Source organism: Abrus precatorius, unplaced genomic scaffold, assembly GCF_003935025.1.
Source record: "Abrus precatorius isolate BTA unplaced genomic scaffold, Abrus_2018 Scaffold10, whole genome shotgun sequence".
Lineage (NCBI taxonomy): Eukaryota > Viridiplantae > Streptophyta > Magnoliopsida > Fabales > Fabaceae > Abrus > Abrus precatorius.
The window spans coordinates 31,037,272-31,058,026 of NW_020874292.1; the positions used below are offsets into that span (position 1 = coordinate 31,037,272).

The 20,755-nt window shown below is 30.5% G+C and overlaps 3 protein-coding genes across 4 annotated transcripts; 1 reads left to right on the forward strand and 2 right to left on the reverse strand.

The window, feature by feature from the left end:
• Positions 1 to 853: 853 nt before the first annotated feature.
• Positions 854 to 4,529, reverse strand: LOC113852920. Its single transcript, XM_027483320.1, has 7 exons — positions 4,355 to 4,529; positions 4,226 to 4,264; positions 4,074 to 4,127; positions 3,857 to 3,910; positions 1,372 to 1,425; positions 1,223 to 1,294; positions 854 to 1,100 (listed from the first exon to the last, which is right to left on the reverse strand). The coding sequence occupies exons 1-7, from the start codon at positions 4,388 to 4,390 to the stop codon at positions 972 to 974; spliced, it is 438 nt and encodes a 145-aa protein (XP_027339121.1). The 5' UTR covers positions 4,391 to 4,529; the 3' UTR covers positions 854 to 971.
• A 3,319-nt stretch (positions 4,530 to 7,848) lies between these two features.
• On the forward strand, positions 7,849 to 10,338 carry LOC113847207 (vesicle-associated membrane protein 724-like). 2 transcript variants are annotated; one of them, XM_027476166.1, is made up of 5 exons: positions 7,849 to 8,117; positions 8,972 to 9,113; positions 9,235 to 9,355; positions 10,007 to 10,069; positions 10,146 to 10,338. In XM_027476166.1, the coding sequence occupies exons 1-5, from the start codon at positions 7,904 to 7,906 to the stop codon at positions 10,293 to 10,295; spliced, it is 690 nt and encodes a 229-aa protein (XP_027331967.1). In that variant the 5' UTR covers positions 7,849 to 7,903; the 3' UTR covers positions 10,296 to 10,338. The 2 variants fall into 2 exon arrangements, with proteins under 2 accessions (XP_027331967.1, XP_027331975.1); XM_027476174.1 differs by having other exon boundaries at positions 7,849 to 8,093.
• Positions 10,339 to 15,176: 4,838 nt separating this feature from the next.
• On the reverse strand, positions 15,177 to 15,482 carry LOC113853052 (flowering-promoting factor 1-like protein 3). The gene has a single exon (XM_027483497.1). It carries the CDS (start codon positions 15,480 to 15,482, stop codon positions 15,177 to 15,179), a length of 306 nt encoding a protein of 101 aa, XP_027339298.1.
• Positions 15,483 to 20,755: the final 5,273 nt, after the last annotated feature.

Consider the following 20,755-nt stretch of genomic DNA (forward strand, 5'->3'; position numbering starts at 1 on the left):
TCAAAATTATATAAAAAAAAGTTATTGATAGTACCTTTCAAATAAATTTTTTAAATAATGCTCTTAACTTCAGGCGTCGTTCTTGATCTTTAAAATTTATTTTAAGAATTTAAAAATAATAACCATTTATTAAAAATAATATTATATTTTTGTATTTTAACTATAGTAAATATTTTTATTAATAAAATTATCATTTTAAAATTGACCCTTAAGATTCACCTTAACACTATTTTTTAGTAATAATCTACAATCACTTCTTAGATTCTCCTTGACTAAATATTGAAAGAAATCAGGTCAATTTTCGCGCTGGGTGTAAGACCATAGACAAAATGAATGACTAGAAGTGTCTCCAAGGTACATTAAATGGCATGTGAACCAAACCCACCCCCTACACCACGCACAAGCCAATGAGCTGTGGTTGGTTGAACATTTAATCGAAATTGAATGTTTCTTTAAAACGAGTATAATGTTAAACCAAAGAAGAATGTTAGCAACTCAGTGTAAACTCTTTTTTAACAGATTCTTAATTATTAGCTAAAATTTATAGGCCAACTGGTACTAAACTGAATTTTAATGGAAAAAAGTTACATTTTCAACCAAAATTTAGTTGTTGGATGACTCAATAGCTCTTATAGCAGTTATGCTACAATAATGACTTCTGTAACATAAAGCTTCGTCGGAGAGAAAAAGCAAGACGCTCTTATATTGGTTGATCTTCACAGCACTAACAATTATTTCGGGTTAGTTAAATACATAAAAAGCAAATGAAGGATAGCACAATTTATACAAATAAATATCGTGGACATATATGGTAGGGTAACGAAAATTTACCATTGATTGATTTGAGTCCCGTACTATATATACCCAAAAGTAGTAAGCAAAGAAATCAAATAACTAATACAAACACGCACTAAGTCATTCATCTCTAGGGTGTACACTGCTAGTAGAAAACACTCAATTGAAGACAACATTTAATTTTCAGCTACTTTGCTGCTGTTATTATCCTCTTCGGGTAACACCTGCTGCTCTTCCTTGTCAATTTCTTCAATCTTGGTCTCCTGTGACTGAGCTTGCTTAACGTCTCCTGAGGCATCCTGAAGCTGCGATGCATTTATTGATATTAGTACAATTAATAACTGAAGTAAAATGTAGATGGGAAAGTGATTTTCGCTAAACAAAATCCCAGAAATTATAGAGTAAAATGACGCTCCTAAAGACTTACCCCCAAGTTTCTCAAGCTAGCAGTAACATCCTCTTGTTGCTGATGAAGGGTAGTCCTCAGATCTTGAAATTCCTAGTTTTGTTTTCATAGACAAATTTAACACAACAAAATCAATTTGAAAGAGGGGAAAAAGTCAAAAGCACACTTACTGTCCGAAGTTGCTCCACTTCTACGTTAAGTGTTTTCTTAAGCTCTGACAGCTCCTGCATGAACCATAAAAATGCATCAAGAATTGCAAAACAACAAATATACTGCATACATAAAGATAAAGTACCATCAGATCTAGTTGTAAGAGAGTTCAGCTACCATACAACAACTAAGTCTTATCTTACTAGATGAGGTCAGACTACATGGATCATACAATACATTGAGCTCGATGAAAAATCAAATTCAAAAATTTAATTAATCAAAAGGTCTCTTATAATTACTTCGTCTTAACCCTTCTTTATTAAACTAAGAGTCATACAATTCTCTCTTTTTACTGACACTTCCAAAGGTCTTCTCTACAAATAACCGAATAAACTTAAACGTTTTTCAATCATCTTTTTAACTATAAGTGTTATTCCAATATTCTCTTGTATACTATCATATCTTATCATTTCTCATGTGTCTACTCATCTCTCTTAACATTTTCATTTCTACCACTCTCTTTTTTCCTTAGTAATGTAAAATTTTCCTTTCAACTTGATAAGTACTTTATGGTCACAAATGACTTTTAATGTCTTTTTCTACTTTAACTGTCTAACTTGTATTTAGAAGTAACATTTTCTTAATTTTTCTATCATTTGGTATAATTGATTCTAAGTACCTAAAATTGGAAACTTGTAATATAATATCATCTCAAATTTTAACTTTCAATGTATAATCTTCATCTTGTTTTTGACTAAAAAGTACAATATATACGTTGTCTTACTTTTACTTAAACAAAAACTCTTAAATTTTAAAATCTCTCTCCATAACTCAAGTTTAGCATTATTTTTTTCTGAAGAGGTTAACTTATGACCACATTAAGAATGACATGAATCCTAACATGAAACACACAAAATAAGAATAAATACAAGCCATGGTCCATGGAAAATCCTTCCATCCACGAGGGTAGTCAGAACAAATACATGGAATGTATATGTCCATTTATTGGCACAATAAAATATCATTAAAGGTTTCTAGTCAACTCAACTCTTTGGATTAAAAGCCGAAAAATAGGTTTCTGTCCAACTAAAAAGGCAACACAATGCATGAGGTTCCCACCTTGTGGAGTCTGGCAAGATAGATGTATATGGGTTAACCCTTTGCAAACGAAGAAACTGTTTCTAGGATTTGAAGAATGAACCACTTGCAGCAGATGTTGCAAAATTGCAGGTTTCTTTTATCATATTATAAAGCAGTAATGTAAAATGCATATATTATTTGTACTATAGCACCTCTTTCAGTGACACTACGGTGCACTTACCAATTGCATTTCTAAAAGTACTGATTCACTACAGTTTATTATCTTTCTATTTGGAAAAACAGCCTTTCCCAAGAGATCTTAGCAGTTATAACAGTGATAAAATCAATGCAGTCTTACACAATATGAAGATGACACCAATGAAGGTGAAGGATTTTCAATTACAGCCTAGAAGCTTTCCATTTTGATACAACAGATTTGGCATAAGAAAAGCCAAATGGAGTTCATTCTCCTCACAAAAGCAAGAGATATTACGTGTATATGTAAATGAACAACCCATAAACAAATAAACATGCATGGTTCACCAATATACATGAGTCCTCACACACAAAGAAAAGGAAACTCAGTTCCTATTTAATTACTCGTCTTCAAAAACCATTTTCACTTGTTAAAAATAAAAAATTTAAAAATCTTGTTTGATGGTAGTTTTTAGTTTTTGTTTTGGAAAAAGAAAATTTGTAAACATGTTTATAAAAACTAAAAAATCAAAGATGTATTGAGAATGTGTTTTCTCGTTTTCCAAATGTCTTCTTGCTTCCTTTGCTTTCTTGTCACCTCCATGACTTGTCCAAATTATATCCATACCTTTTTTCAACCATTACCTCAACAGTGTCATCTTCCCAGTCAACCCAAAACACTACTACATACATGTGTACCAAATCTCTGCCTATGGAATCAAATTTTAACATGAATCTATAACGATTTTAGTTAACGCAGATATTCTTCAAATTAAAAAGAGAAAAAATGGTTTTAAAATTATTTCATTCAAACAAGTTTTATTTTTGTTTTATTTTTTAAAACTCACCTGAAACAAGTTTTTAGAATAATTTTCAAAATCAGTTTTAAAAACTAAAAACAGACAATTATTTCAAACAGAGCCTTGCAAGAAATTCATCATACAACAAAATGCATAACACAGGCTATTTTATGCGCACGTTAATGGTCCTTTACTTGATAAGAAATAACAAGCAAAACAGATTACAATGAAAAAACCACAGCAAGAAAAAAAAACTCTTCAAGTCAATCTATTATATAACCTCAAATGCAATAACAATAACAATAAATCATCTTTGAAAATACCCAACATCCACACAGGCAATTAGAGATATGAAGCATAAACATCTTCAGACAAAACTCTGAAGCAAAATGCAGTGTTTTGCAGACTGAGATTAATCGTGGTCACTTACATCGCGATAGACCTTGACTTGGGTATCTAACTTAGACCTCCAACTTTGCAAATCCTAGAAACAGATCCCATAAATAAACAATATTAAAAATAATAAGCAACAGTGAGCTAAACTAAAACAGGTTCAAAAAGTGAGCTAGAATCATCATAACTAACAAACAGTAGCGTGAATATGAAAAGGTAAAATAAGAATAAATATTAAAAAACATATATGACACCAGTTTCAAACTCTGAATTCTGCCGAGAAGCTCCGATCTGGATTCGTTAAGTTCCTGAGAAGAGAACAATGCCAAAAAGGTTTAGGTGTGGGAATTTCCATGATGTTTTATCATAACGAATAAAATTACAATATAAAATTCATATACTGCACCGCGATTTTAGAGGAAATGGGAGTGATGTTCTCCTTCTTCTGAAAAAGGAACAAGAGAAAAGTAAGGAATCAGGATTACGGTAAAACGTAGAAACTGAAAAATGATGAAACGCAGAGAAGAAGACAGACAGTGGAGAGAGGAAGAGAGGAATCAGGGGTAGCCATTGAGAAAGGGATCGGAGAATTGGGTTTTTTTGTTTTTTCTTGTCTTCTAGGGTTTTTGAATTGGAGCGTGCGTGTATTGTGGTTGGGGTGACACGAGTAGTAGACAAGTCTAGAAGGAAACAACAACGTTATAATCAAATGAAAGTCACCAACAGACAACAAACGAGCTCAGATTTTGAAAACCTCACGTATAAGGAGATGCCGTTGGGCGGGATATCGAAATTTGCTACCAGCATTGCCATTTATACCACTAACACTACTTGCTATTTTCTTCCATTTTCTTTCCTCTAGTTTTTTTTTAAAAAGAAGTTTTAAACTTTTGTGATCTTTACTCTCTTATTTGAAAGTTTTATTAGTGAATGCTCCTGAAGCATTAGATAAATAATGAATGATTGTTTTATTAAAAAAATCATGTTAAAATGATTTTAAAATTACATAGATTATTTATTAAAAAATTGCAGAAATACGAATATTTTTATATTTTTAATCAAGATATATTTTTTATTTCATCAAAATATCCGTAGGACATTTTTTTACCCTTTTCATTATTTGAAACAATGTTGCACAGTGTATTTTATATTTTGTGAAGATTTAAAAGGGATATATTAAATAGCTTTCTATGAATTTTTATGGTGTCGAGATTTAATTTTTGTTTCTCATGGTAAAAAAATGAAGGATGAAAAAAATTCAATTAGAAAAAATTAGTGGATTTTTCATTTTTATATATTTTTCTTCCACTATTTTCCTTTTTGAAGATAACATGAACATGCTAAATATTCTTGAATTGAGAACCTTCAAATTTTACCTCTGTCCCCTAGATTTCTACAAATGAAGAAAACTTTATGTTAAGCACTCCACATTATCACTAATAAGTTGCAACTCCAATCAATTTGACAAACTAGAAAGAACAACACTACAAATTAATTTAAAATTTTCTGCAAAATTTTGTTAAGTGATTACAAAACCAATATTTCAATACAATATTTAAATCAATTTATATAAGGCATTTAAAAAAAAGTAGAGACGTGAAAGAGAGAACGAAGAAGGTGAGAACAACGAGAAAATTAATGAAAAAAGTGACTTAAATGAGAGAACAAACGTGATTACTTTGATAAAATTCATAAAAAGGGTAATGATATATATATATATATATATATATATATATATATATATATAAAGAGAGGTTATACCTCCAAATTCTTGTTGAATTGCAAAAGAACATTGATCACGATTTCAATGACAATATATTTTGGCTGAGACTATTAATGTTAGAATTTTAACGAGAACAATGTAAGATTCACAATGAGCAAAATGAAATTAATATTATTTGCACATGTATTATTTGAATTTGACTATTGTTAAGCAAAAAAATGCTAATTAGCTATAAAAATTTAGTGGCTAAGTACGACGTCTATAAAAAGATTAAACAAAAAAAAGAGAAAAATAGTTTTGACAATAAAAAAATCACACCATCTAATACTCCTCGGATATTATAATTTCATCATATTATGTTTTCTATGTCATATTTTCTTAACCTCACTCGTCCATTGTCATGCCTTGTACTAATGGTAATTATTTATAGGTTTAATGGTGTATTAAAATTCCTAAAGTACACCTTAAGTTGGGCCCAGCCTTTGGTTTTATAAAGATATTTAAATAATATTAACGGGTTTTTTTCAAGGGAATGAAAATATACAAGTTTCACAACAACAATACTCAATTAGTAATGATAAAAGAAATTTGGATTAAAAAGAAGCATGATAGATAGGATAGACAAATCATCATCATCACTATTATTATTATTTTATCAACATTTTCATAAATTATTTAGCCAAATTTTATGTACAATATTATAAGTATTTTTTTTAGTATTTTTTAATTATAATTAAAGTTTTATTTTGATAATATATATTAATATTTACGAATGATGTGTACTTCACACTTCACATTAAATTTTTTATGCTGTCCTATAGACACAAAAGTGGAAAGTCCGAATTTAAGAAACCCAAATAAATGAATTAATGATAATTGATACAATATCTGTCTTGAGAACTACTTTTACTTTCATTAAAAGGAAAGTAAGGAAAAATAATATTAAAGTGATAATGATATATATATATATAGATTCAAGCATGCATACAAGTAATTATTAGGCGAGTTTGTGTGCTTCATAAAGGAACTCAAGTGTGGCAGAGGCTTGGCCTCGTTCCTGCGTTTGTTTTTTTTACTTTAATCATAACAATTTTTATAACATTTTAATAATCATAATAACATACTTACTTTTATTAAATTTGTTTTTTTAATCATAAATATTGCCGTAAAAGCAATATTAAATATTAAATTAAAACTCCACCGAAAGAAAAAAAAATCGTGTAGGATATCTCATTTCATACTTTGACACACAGTCAAAACTCGCAAGCAACGACGCATAATTTATAGACAATTCGATAATCACAGCTCAAAAATAATAAAATAGACAAAACGCATTTTGCAAAGCTATTTGAAAGAAATTGTTGATTTTGTCATAAATTTAAGCATTTAAAAGTAATATATTTTTATTTAAAATCTATTTATTATATTAAAATTTATAAAATTATAATTATATTTTAAATAAGTTTTATTTTTGTTTTTATTAATGGTTTAAATTTAAATCCAAATTTGAAATTAATATTTTTCTTAAAAAGTTTGTTAATAATTTTTTTAATTATTTTAAAAAAATTAAATTATCTCCTGGTATAAATAATTTTATTTTAAATGAATTAATGAAGATAAAACATTATATTATAAATTATATTTGTTCAATTATTTTAGAAATTTTTTTATTAATTCATCTGAGATGAAATTATTTATTTCATAAAACAATTTAGACAAATTTAAAATTAAAATATTAAATTTTTATTAAAAATTAAGTTAAAATGCATTTAAAATTACAATAGGTGTGTATCAATGGCACTTTTAATATGATGAAATTCGTTAAAATACCTAAATAATACTCATTAATATTTTTTAAAAATAAAAATTTTATTATTTTTAAATTCTTAGAGTTAAATTTAATCATTTATAAATAAAAAATTTGTTAAAAAAATAATACTTTCATTGTGTTGAGTTATGAAAGCATAATAAGTAATTTTTTAAACACATTTTTATATTAGTTCCTTAAACTTTAGTCGATGTTAATATTTTCTTTTCAAACAATTCTATTTTCAGATGAAGCAAAGAGGTTTCATTTGGTGGACTATGATTTGAGTGTTATTTGAGAAAGAAAAAAAAAAGGAATAAACGACATAAATTAATTTATTAATTTATTTCTAAAAGAACCTTAATAAACTTGTGATTCTTTAATTTGCCGGGGAGAAAGGAAAATTCTTTCTTCATAACAAAGTAAAAAAGCAAAGAGAAAAAAAGAATAAACAAAACGGGGCCTAGAAAATGCTGACGGTAGATGCAGAGAACTACAAGCAGAGCAAGGCGTGAATTTCTCTTTGAGTTCCGAGTGGACTCAGTTGCAGAGCGATGAGTCAGGAATCGTTCATATATAGCTTCGTGGCTCGTGGGACAATGGTGTTAGCAGAGTACACAGAGTTCACTGGGAACTTTCCTGCCATTGCAGCTCAGTGTCTTCAGAAACTTCCCTCTTCCAACAACAAGTTCACCTACAACTGTGATCACCACACCTTCAATTTCCTTGTCGAAGATGGTTATGGTAATGTTCTTTTTTCTCTTATATGCATTGCTATTGTGAGTCACATGTTTTGTCTGAACTAAGCCAAAGGTGAAAGTGGAATTTGAATTGGTAGTTGCTGGATCTAGTTTTAAAATGGACGTGACAGTGTGACTTTATGGGGGCTCTTTAAGTGGGTATAAAGGTTTCATCTTTCGGGTTTTATTTGCATTTGGAGTTAATTTTCCTGGTGGGTTTTGTTTACTTTTTTTATGGGTTCTTACCAAATTTTGTGTTTTTCTTTTTTCGTTTCATTACTGAAATGAAATCAATCAATGATCGGAGAGAGGCGGAATTTGGGTTGTTGTGTTTAAATTAAGGTTTTTTTTTGTTAGTCTGGTATGACTGTTTAATTTTGCCCTTTGTTGACACCTACACTGTTCACACGATGGCCTTGGGCTTGGTCAAACGCCGATTGCTTTTTTTTTTTTTAAATGATGCATTCCTTATAGGAACACCTCACTTCATTGTCACTTTGTGCCCTTGTCCATCAGCAATCAGGGATCTATGTGGAATATCTGATCATGTTGTCATTCCTTTGTGGATAGTCATGCAAAAGAGTGTGAACAAGGCCTAATCTTGTGGCTGTGAAGTTGTGTAAATGTTCCTAAGTTGGGTTTAGGTTACAATAGTATTACATGGCCAGTGAGGTCTTTGCATGACTGGAAACTCTGAAGCTTTTAATTCCAATAATGCCTAATTTTTTGTTTATATAGCTAAGAAAACAAAATATGCTACCTCTAGATGTAAACATGTTTGAAATTTGGTGGTTTTGTTTTTCAACTTCTGGGATTAAAAACATTGAGTTGCAGTACCATGAGTGATTAATGCTTTACCAATGGGCTTTCTGTAAATTACAGCTTACTGTGTTGTTGCCAAGGAATCTGTTGGCAAGCAGATATCTATTGCTTTCCTTGAACGTGTCAAAGCTGACTTTAAGAAAAGATATGGTGGTGGAAAAGCAGATACAGCTGTTGCCAAGAGTCTGAACAAGGAATTTGGGTATACTCATTTTGTTTTCTAAATCCTTTATGATGTTGCTGATTTCTTTGAACCTTGGATAGAAAAACTGTATAATGCATGAAAAGTTTAATAATATGGGACTATGGGTGCACATTTGCAGACCAGTTATGAAAGAGCACATGAAGTATATCATTGATCATGCTGAAGAGATTGAAAAGCTAATAAAAGTGAAGGCTCAAGTTTCAGAAGTTAAAAGTATCATGTTAGAGAATATAGACAAGGTACTGTATTGTATAGGAGTAAGGCTTGGATTTTTCTTTCCTGCTATTCAGTCATTTTCTTTTGCAGTTGTCACTATGCATCCTGGCCTAAGGTATAATCAATTTCTCTTCTCTCTTGACATATGAATCTAGCGGTGGGGGTGGGGGCATTTGATTCTGTGATGATTGCTATGCTTATTTGCAGAATGCTTTATTGCAACTTTTGGTTAGTGTCCAAGAAAAGTTCTCTTTCACTCTGCGTCCCCCCTAAATACTTCTTCAGAAAAATTAGAGAACTGAAAATTTATAAAACAATGTGAAATACTTGGACAAGCAGTATACTTCAATAATTGCTTCTTCCTCTCCCTGCCAGTATTGTTAATGATACTAGCTATGACAGTTTAGTATTATTCCTTTAAATTTGTAGTTTTAGAACTATTTGCTTTTAAATGGTCATTTTTCACTGTTTGTGAACAATAAAATTCCATTCCATTATTTAAAACTTTCAGTGACTAAATCAGAACCTATTATGTTCTGTATGATCATTAAATTTTTCCTTGTATTGTTGTGCTTGCATCAATTACTATAGCTCTACACAGTTGCCTTATTTGAAGTTTCATAATAGCAGGATGCATCGATTGTGATGGTTATGTTCATTATATTTGTTTTCAGGCTATCGATAGAGGAGAGAATCTAACTATTCTTGCAGACAAGACAGAGACATTGCGCTCACAGGTAAGTAATTGGTTGACTAAGACAGCTTCTTTTTTAACTTGTGCTTTCTGAGGCTGAGGGATTTCGTATTTTTCAGGCTCAAGATTTCAGAAAGCAAGGAACACAAGTCCGTCGGAAGATGTGGTATCAGAACATGAAAATTAAATTGGTTGTTCTTGGAATTTTGTTGTTTTTGGTCCTGGTTATCTGGCTTTCTATTTGTGGTGGATTTGATTGTACAAACTAGCAATCATTGAAAGTTTCCGTATAGGTTTTTGAAAATTATGTTTAAGTGGACAATTTAGCAAGAAAATCAACTCAGAAGGGGGAGTTTGGCAATTGGAAAGAGATTTCCCACCTTCTTTGGTGATTGATAATGATGTATATGTTCTTGGAAATTCTTCAATATAGGGAGAGGGAAATGTCTGTGTATCATATTCATGTGATGTGATGGACTGTTTGATCTACAAACAATACATTTGTAAGTTTTTCCCTCATAACTTCATATACAAAAATGTTATGAACTTAATTTCTGTCAATTCTGAATCACTTGTTTCCTCCCCAAGAAAATAGGAGTCCTTTTTGAAATAGTTACTAAATGAAACTTTGAACATGGAGTCTATAAGGAGGAAGGAATGAAGCTGAGTTAATGAAGTCAATATGTCTCGCTTATGATGTTTACACGGGGAAATGACATAGACCTTAAGTAAATGAAGAGGAGATAGATAATAATCTGATAAAAGAATTTGTGAGAAAGAAAGATATAGAAAAATAAAATGGTGATAATGAGAGTTTTAAAATTTCTGGGAGGAATTGTGTAAATAACATTACTGATATGCAATTAATACTTTTTTTTTTACGTTGATATGCAAGATTGCAAGTAATACAATTTGACAGCGTGGTTTGGTGTCTATGTTGTGACACCAAAGCTATCATTACGTCTCAGTGGGATTAACATGCGTTATCGATTATTATTAGTTCTAGGGCCTCAAGTAAGGTGCAAAAATTGATCATCAAAACCCTGCAGCAACTTCATTCAAAGGTGAAGGAGGTCATTAGTGCATTGGCTTCAGATTGAAGGTACTCCATTGAGAAACAATCCAATAATGATAGAGTGAGACCTCTAGAATTCTTCTCAGCATTTTCTAGAGAGAGAAAGAGAATTTTTTATCATATATGAAGAAAGTTTATATAATATTTAATAAATTTGGAATTCTGACTTTCAACCATAACCTACAAAACTAAAATTCACTTACTAAGTTTGAATACCCCAAAACCTTAGATTTGAATCAATGTCAAACAAAGGTACAGAATAAAAACCTAAATATAAATAAAGTCTAGGGATTAGAAAGGACTTGTTTGAAACAATTCTATTTTTAATTCAAAATTGTTCTAAGAATTTGTTGAAGATAACTTTTTGAAAATAAAATGAATATAAAAACTTGTTTGAAATGAAAATGTTTGGAACTTTCAAAACAATTGAATTCTTTGTCCATTACTTGCTGTGTCTTATTTCCCTTACAATATGGGAGTGATGAAATTTTATTTCACTTATTACCATAATACCATTAATAAGTATATCTATTTATACATTTGTCGCTGCATGCTTAGAAGAGAAAAACAAAAGTTTAGAAAACTGGGATAAGCAGTTTCTGTATTATTGTTTTTAAAATTGATTTGATAATTATGGAACCAGTTTCAGAAACAAACAGAAAGAAAATAGTTCACACCAAACATATTTTTTAGTTCTTTTGTTTTTAAAAATTAACAGTAATTTTTAAGACAGAAATTAAGGTCCACTTTTTTTTTTTAAAACGGGAAGACCAAAATCAAAATTGAAATAAATTATAAAGGTAAAATAATATATAAATCTCAAATTTAAATATTATCTATATAACAATTTTAAACTCACAAACATTGAAGAGAATGTTCACAAGCTCATGACAAGACACAAGGTCTACTGGTTCGGTATAGTCAAAAAGGCAATTCACTAGAAGACAAAGGGAATTAATTTTTCCAATTCTTGGCGGATAAGACATAAGTCAATTAAAAACTTAATATTGCATTTTTTTAATAATTTTTTTTTAATAAAATATATAATAAAAATAAATTTATACATACTTAAATTATATTTAATAATTTAAAATTAATTTTATTTAACTTTAAATAATTATTACACACAGCTTTTTCTGATATTTTCCACCACTTGATCCTTTTTGTTTTTGGTCATTTGACTTGATCCTATTGCTCATCGTAAAGGAAGAAACTGACCACTCAATGAAAAGAGCATCATAGCCCATTCAGGAACAGAATGGGCTTAAGGTACCACAGCACAGCACACCTTGCCATGATTGAAGATGTAGAATTTGTCTTGCTTCGATTTCATGGCCTTTTCTTTTGTTCTGTTTAATTAGCAGCATATCTCCAAGGGAATCCTTGAGTTAAATGTTGAACATTTTCAATTGGTTGAGAAGGGCATTGAAGGATGGGAGAGGACACGCTTTGGAGATCCTTTGTGAATTGTGATCCAATTCCAACATATGGGGGGGGCACATATTGCTCGGTCCAATGAATGCAACATCTTAGCACAATTATTTTCCGGTATGGCAGATTTACAATATACAAACAAACCAAAGATTCTTCCAATGCAGACAGAACAAAGAAATGCACCATGGCTTTCCAAATCATTTCTAATGGAGGGATTCGATACTATGTTGATCAGAAATGCTTCTATCCATTCATCCTTTGTAGTTTCTTAATGAAAATGAGACGTTCCTAGATACTTATTTATAAATTAATAACATATAAGCATTATTATAACATTTAAAATATTCAGCAAAGATGTATCAAATAATATATAAAATTACAGATAAATTTGTTCATCTAAGTTAAACACAATGCGATAAGGTATCAAATTATAATGCATGTGAAATATATCTAATGATAATATTTCTCAATTTAAGATTAGGAGAACTATAGATATGGACCGTATGATAATATATGGTATTTAAAATGCTAGACTCATGCTATTTAAAGAGCATTATAAGCCTACTATATTCACCTATTTAAATAAATACATAATAATAATAATATTCTTCCACTAATTCCTTAAATTTAGGAACAGGTCAAAGGATTGGTGTAGCTCATTAAATCCCTCCATACTTGTCATCTTGTAGTTGATGTAAATTAACAAAGGAATTAGTAATTTGAAATAACAGTAGAAAAAACTAATTAATCAAAAAATTGATAATTGATTAATTTAGTGGATTGCTATCAAATCTACGAGAACGAACTTAAATTCAGTAAAGATAAGATTATACATAATCAATGTCTATTATAGGTATAATAATTTTGATTGTAATTTTGTTAAATAATTCAAGACGTTGTTAACTATCTTATACTCTTCTATAAATATTTCTTCTCCTTCAAGAGAAACCAATGAAAGCAATTATCTTTCACTCATTCTCTTCTTACAGTTGTTATCAAGAGAAATCTATTTTACAATGGTGCTTCTCTTTGTTATTGGTGCAACAAAAGATCCCATTAATCCATTGATATTGCATCACTTTGATCACCTTGGTATTGCTCTCGTTTCATAACCTCTCATGGGTTCCCACTATAACATCTAGAGTCGCGCCATGTTAGTTACTTTGTCTCTCAAGAATAAGTTTGGTTATGGTTCTGTTTGTTGTTATCTCTTCAATTTTTAACTCATTTCACAAATACTTTGTTACAAGTATTATGTATTTTAATTTAACTTATGAAATTTGACAAGACCTCAAAAGTCAACTTTTAGTAAAAATTAGTTCTTGAATCTTTCAATTACTCAAAAGAGTTTGAGTCTAATCCAAGACATTGATAATCCATCCACCAATATTATACCAAGCTAAAAATCGTATGGAATGAACTCTCATTCTAACCATAATTGTATTAAATACTTAAGAGTTTTTTTTCTACTCAGAGTGGCCTCACTTATTTAATTTATTATAAAAAATACTCGTGTTCTAGAAAAAATAAAATATAGAAAATATAATTAATGACTTTTTATTTAATTTTATTATTTTATATATTTTACTTTATAAATTTATAAAATCAATGATATATTATTTTTTATACTTTTATTAGTTATTGAACACAACTTTAGAATGAGAGGGAAAAATAAAATAATTAAAAAATTATAAAAATTAAATGTGAATAATTAAGATTATAAAAGTAAAAAATTATTCATAAATTAAAATATAGATATTAAAGTACAATTAAACTTAAATTTTTATGATATCTTATTAAGAAAAATTACAAGATGAGGTGGGTCATGTGTGCTCTATAAAGCCAATCCTCATGTCATACACGTGGGATACGGCATGCTTACTTGGACTGGGGCTTTAGCCAATGCACCAAAAAGTTGTTCGCTTAAATAATGGGAAAAGTCAACTTGACAACAATCCTTCCCCACACGTGACTCTCTCCATATCTCCTCATGCACACCCTCCCTCCTCTTTCTTACCCATTTCATGTTTAACATCCTATTTAATACTTTTATAACGTCAAAATTCTAAAATTAAATTATCTGTTAAGAAATATATTTTATAAAGGACGATGAGTCAAATAAAAAGAGCCCCAAGGAAATGAAATGAGTTATATATATAGCTCAAATTCTAATGAAAATTTAACACATCCCATAATATTACTAACTAACTACTTAATATTCTGAGAGATAAACACACAAAGCAAATCCCAATGTGAATAATTAACACACGAGTATAGGAAAACTCAAACTTTGATTAGAATGATTACATAGATTTACAGCACGACACACAAATGATGGCTACCCACTGCTCCTCAGGCTTCACAATTCTCCAATGAGACAGTAACTCTATACATACACAAATATTAATCATATAACACAAACTCATATAATACAGAAATTAATGTCACCATCACTTAGACATAGACACACGCCCTCCGTGGCCACGAATCCAAAATCAAACCAACACATGTACACAAATCAGAAGAAGGAAAGGAATTAGTCTCCAAGAATTCAATTTTGTAGGGTACACAAAGAGGTCATGACACACACACGGGAAGCAGGGTACCCTGTCCCATGCAGGGGTTGTTTGTTTTCATGTGCCTACATCATGTCCCTAACTTCGAAGTAGTTTTTGTTCTTGACCACTATGTCGTACATGTGCATGGACTTGAACTTGTTGAAATCCCTTGGGAGGGATATGAGGTGCACGGTGGAACGCTTGTGGAACTGAAGAAGGTCAGGGTCATCATAGTAACGCTCCCACCCAAGTGAGTTCAGCTTGTGTTCCAACACTGCGTAGGATGTAATGACCTCATTGCTTGCTGTGTGAACCAACACCTTGCGCTCTGACCCAGGGTTCTCCACTAGCCTCACCACACCGTTCTTGAAAACCCAAACCCCTGACATTCTTGTACTACAAGACAAGAACTAGAGGTAGAACAAAGAGAATAGGTTAGTGTGTGTTTTTGAGTGTTTGTTATGATGATGTAGTGTAGAGATGAGTGTGTAATGCAAGCTGGGGAGAGGAGTATGGGGTGTTGTGTATATATAGTGGTGAAATGAAAAGATGGGTAAGGTTGTTTCAATCATTATTTTAGTTATTCTACATATTATGTACCAATGTGTAATATAAACACTATTCGGATGTGAGTACAGCTAAGGTGGGACCCAGAGGGAGAGAGTACTAAGTCAAGTAAGTATACATTTGAAGAGAGGGTTGATTGAGTATTGATGATTTCATATGTCTCGGTCTTAATCGGATTGAGGGGAATCCTGATTCCCTTAACCATTTGCGGAGTCCAAAGTATTGTTGCCCCACGTAGAGAATCTTTGTTTTGTTTTGAAGAAAAACTTGTTATTCTAGAAACATAGTCGGAGAGTGTGTGAACATACATGTAATGTAGACGCCACTTTCTGCATAATTACTAGGCTAGTTGTATAATAATGTAAACAAAGATATATAGACACGAGCAAATGTTCACAAGAAATGCAGCAAATTAATTAAGCTCATTATTAATTGGCAGAGACTAATAAGGCCAAGAGATAATCTAATAGTATGACAAATTTGTATAATCAAGCGCTGGTGAAGGAAAATGTGTGAGAGAATGTGGGGAAATATAAATTGGACTTGAATGTGGTTGTGGAATAAATTTCTTTAAGAAGAAAGGAGGATGCTCGTGGCACGGGAGACTCAAGTGAATAATATGCTCTTTTGAAAAAGTTTTCCTATGGTTTGTGGGGAGGATATCAAGTGCATAGTGGGGGTGGGGACCAAAAATGAAAGGAATTGATCTCAATTAATTCTGATCGTTAGGTGTGGAAAATAACGTTGATGATTTTCATTAAGAAGGCTTTCCATGCATTTCTTTTTGTTTATATTGCCTAATTGTCTTTGCTAAATGTTACTTTCGGTAAAAGGGTTTATGGAATTTGCCTAACTAGTGTTGACTATTCAAATAGCCACCCTTATTAGTTAGTATCTTTAAAGTACTGATCAAACACTTAAAAGTTATATATATCAAACAATTTACCTAACATGGGCATTTTTTTAATTAAAAGTTATACATTAAAAATACATTACAAATTATGAAATAAAATTATTAATCTATTTTTATTTTTATTTTGAATTTTTTTGAACTGCATCCAAAGAATATCGATCAGTATTTGCCTTGTATGATATTACCAATGATTTGCGTATTCATTGGATAATAATAAGGAATAATAAACTTTTTCTCCCCATAAATCTAATCCTTGCGTTGAAATCGTTTTGAAAATGACTATATATATGAACCATATCCTTCTGCAGCTTTCTTTCCAGCTTTATAGGGAATGGATTAGGTAGCTCGTGTTTACTATATAGCTAGCTATTGTACTCGATATCTGCATTTCCCTCGTGGCTAATAATCCTCGTGAAAGCTAACTCTAATATTCACCCAGCAGGATCGACAGAAGATGGATTGATAATGCCAATAAAATTGAACTTGTAATATCTAGCTCCATTCATCACTTGGTGTCCCACTAAGTCTCGGTTTGTCTCTCCCTCAAGTGATCAATGCAGAGTTAATAAAAATTAAATCAATGAGCATTAAATTATTAATATAAATTACGAGATGCTTTCATATTTTTTATTTTTTTAGTTCTTAGAGAATCAATTTTAGTGTAAAAAAAAAACTTTAAAATGCATGTAGATACACCTTACTAAACGATTATTTAATAAATTAAAAACTATTTTTATAAATTGTTTGTAAACTTGTAAATCTATTAAAATCGAAATTTATCCAAATTTTCTTTAAGAATAGTAGTAACTACTAAGACACGTGCATAATCCATTACTAATTAATTAGTGTCTTATTCCTATTCAAATTGTCTTCTGCTATGAACATGTATATAAAATTTGACTTCAGTTTTCATAACTTTTGTTAATTTGGTTTTCATAACATGCATAATCAATTACATGTGGTTTGCAAATTATGCATGTGTGTTATATATACAACGTTTTAAATTACAGATGCCGTCATGATCACAGATATGCCTTTAAAAGTATGATATTGTGAACAATTATGATCAAATGCAACAGATATAGCTGCAATGTTGATAGACCTTTAAAATCATGATATTACTGGTGTGTGTGTGTGTGTGTATATAAGGATCGTAGTAATACAATCTTCTGGAAGATGAAGAAATTTGCATGGAGGAGCTAGCACAACAACTTGAGAGTGAATAAAAGTGGAGCTAGATTCCAACACCTATCTCACCCAACCAAATCAAAGGTGAGCCATCAAAGTTGTAGGCCTTTAGGGTACACATTCTCTTTAACCCAACACCATGGTCGTGACTCACCATCAATTAGCCATCTCCTCCTCGTGCCACACGGTCCTGTGACTGTGATGCTTAAATACACTGGCCAAAATTTTATTAATTTGCCTTATCATGACAAAGATTTTGATGGGGGCTTCTCCTTTAGTCATTTTAGCTTAAATTCCTTTTTTATGCCCATTGGACCACTCGTGAATGTCTTCAATTTGTTATCTTCCATCAATTAGTCGATACTTGATAACTCCATATAATTCCATTCTTTGAACTTCATATGATTAAATTCTCCTATAAATTCTAAGCAAATATACAAACACTACGAAACTCACAGTGGATGCAGGTGATGGCTAGCTAGGTACCAAAGTAATACAAGACACCTCTTTTTCCAATGAATCCCGGCTGTTATCTTATAGGAAATAAATATCTTTTATTTTTTAAGAATAACCCACAAGATCCCATTGCTTATATTATATTCGCTTTTATTCTTTCTTTTTTCATTATCATAAATACTATAATTAAGTGTTTATTTAAAAAAAATGTATATTAGTTGAGAATTTACTACAAAACTCATTAAAATAAAATCAGTAAAAATACTTTCAAAGTCCAAACGCCCCTTCACAAATAAAATCAATTTAGGCCAATGACTAAAACTTGTGTCAAACACTCACAATAAGTGTCGACCTCAGACAATAATCTCAACATCCAAATCCAATGTCGAGCTTTCTTGATAAGCTATGTCAACAGAACCCATTACTTTTGAGATTTTGCCCATATTTATCTGTGCAATAAAGTTATTTGGAGAACATATGCTTAGCCCGAAAACAACAACCTTTATAAACATGCTTCTTTAATCCCATGTAACATTGAGGATCATAAAGGAGTTGGCTCCACAGCAGATGGAAAACACCCCCCCGCAACACATGTATACAACAAGCCCATGTGATTGTCCCATAGAAAAAGCCAAAATCTTAGTCCTATATTTAACAAAACAAGATACTTACTCGTATCAGCATACTTTATGTATATATCTTTCCATATTAGCCTCTCCTTTTAAACGAATGGTTATAGTCACCAAAAGGAGTTGTTGGTTAGTACTTTGCGTCATATAATAGGTTGCTTTCTTACCAAACATCACCAATAATTACATTAGAGTCGAGGTTTAGGCAGGTTAATTATTGATTTAATTCAACTAAAATGGACCGGATTCTGCTTGTCTAAAACTACGTTTTAGTGAAACATGTATTAAGTCTTAATTTGATTAAGACTTAATAATGTGTGGAGTATAATTAAATTAATATACTTTATTGATATAATCTAAACATTTTAATATCATTTATAGCCAAATCATAGCATTAAAGAAATATATTTTAAAGTTGAAATTCAGCTATCTTGAGTCATTAGCGGTTCAATGTCTAGATTGGGTTAGATAGTCGATCTAAAGCTCAATACAGTAAAAATATTTATACACTTAATACCATACATATTAGATACATATCGCCCCACGGGGCTTAGAACTTTTTATGGTCAAGTCATGCTATTGTATTTTGGAGGAGCATGATTTACATTAGAGATTATATAATAAGCCAACGTTGTCATATAATGTACACATTTTACCACTTACCATTATTTTATTGGTGTAAAGACAAACTTAGATCACTAATCTCATTTCCAACAACATATAACAATCTCACCTCTTACCTATATTTAAAACATGATGTCATTGGTTTTATTGAACTCAACAAAAATTTTTAGAGAAATTGTAATCTTCAATTTAATATATATATATATATACCCTCTGGTTAAAAAAGAAGAAGTGAGGATTAACAAAAGCGTGGTACTCTCTTAATAGCCACCCATTTAGTAGATTTCTTAGATGTGACACATAAAGATGCCATGCCTTGAGTGAAGGGAGACAACTTTATACGAACAAACTTAAATACCCATTATTGTGATACACCGATAGCTGCGCATCATTTGATTTAATTAGAATCCCTACACAAGAAAAATTAAATAATGCAAATAAACAAAATTCCTCTACCATTAATTGGCCTCAAAAGAGGAATAGTGATTTTTCCAAATGATCATCTAACAGTTTGCAAGCATCTTAAGGCCCCGCCTAGTTATGAATTTATTCTGCTTTCTACTACGAGTTGAAAAAAAAATACAAATGAAAATCTGATTTGTTTTACTAAGTTATACATTGTTTTTGAGAGGGGTCAGATATCAGAATTTTTCTAAATGGGGCGAGAAACGAAGGGCGAGGGAATTTTTGATATAAAAGAAGTGGATTAAAGCAAAGGGAGTTGCTTGTTAAATATATATTGTTAGGCTTGAGACTAGCTTTGATTAAAAAAATTAGGGACTTTGAGAATAAAGTACTAAACATAAGGAATGTAGGATCAATTCTCTCATAATCCCATTTTAAGGAGAGAATTTTCTTCCCATATTCCTTTTCTACTGATAAACAAACCGGTATAAAAATAACTATTATCAAATTCATCTATCATACTAAAGTCAGATAGCAATTTCATAGCACAATTTGATGCCAAGACGTTTGCACGATGCAATGAATGTAATTTAGTTGTAATTGTCAGAGAATAATTATTGAATAAAAAAATATTACATACTCTTTATAATTTTAAAATAATAAAAGTATGTCCTTTTAATTAATACATGATTTATAAAGTATGAGAAAGATTATTAAAAAATCTAATAAAATTAATACTTAAGGGTATATGAGAGAATTTAACTTTATAAAAAGCTATTTTTTTTTTACTGTCATTTAAAAAAAGATAAAAATAAATAATGTTTATAAATTTGTTTATTCTATTATAAAATTGTAAAATACATAATTTTGAAGAATAAAC

What these genes read in the sequence shown, in the direction of transcription:
- LOC113852920 (XM_027483320.1), bottom strand. Translation starts at nt 4,390, where the DNA reads ATGGCTACCCCTGATTCCTCTCTTCCTCTCTCCACT. An exon ending in CCTCTCTTCCTCTCTCCACT is followed by an intron (nt 4,265 to 4,354) that starts GTCTGTCTTCTT and finishes TTCCTTTTTCAG; the next exon opens with AAGAAGGAGAACATCACTCC. An exon ending in AAGTCAAGGTCTATCGCGAT is followed by an intron (nt 1,426 to 3,856) that starts GTAAGTGACCAC and finishes TGGTTCATGCAG; the next exon opens with GAGCTGTCAGAGCTTAAGAA.
- LOC113847207 (XM_027476166.1), top strand. Translation starts at nt 7,904, where the DNA reads ATGAGTCAGGAATCGTTCATATATAGCTTCGTGGCTCGTGGGACAATG. An exon ending in TGTTCTTTTTTCTCTTATAT is followed by an intron (nt 8,118 to 8,971) that starts GCATTGCTATTG and finishes TGTAAATTACAG; the next exon opens with CTTACTGTGTTGTTGCCAAG. An exon ending in TGTTAGAGAATATAGACAAG is followed by an intron (nt 9,356 to 10,006) that starts GTACTGTATTGT and finishes ATTTGTTTTCAG; the next exon opens with GCTATCGATAGAGGAGAGAA.
- LOC113853052 (XM_027483497.1), bottom strand. Translation starts at nt 15,482, where the DNA reads ATGTCAGGGGTTTGGGTTTTCAAGAACGGTGTGGTGAGGCTAGTGGAG.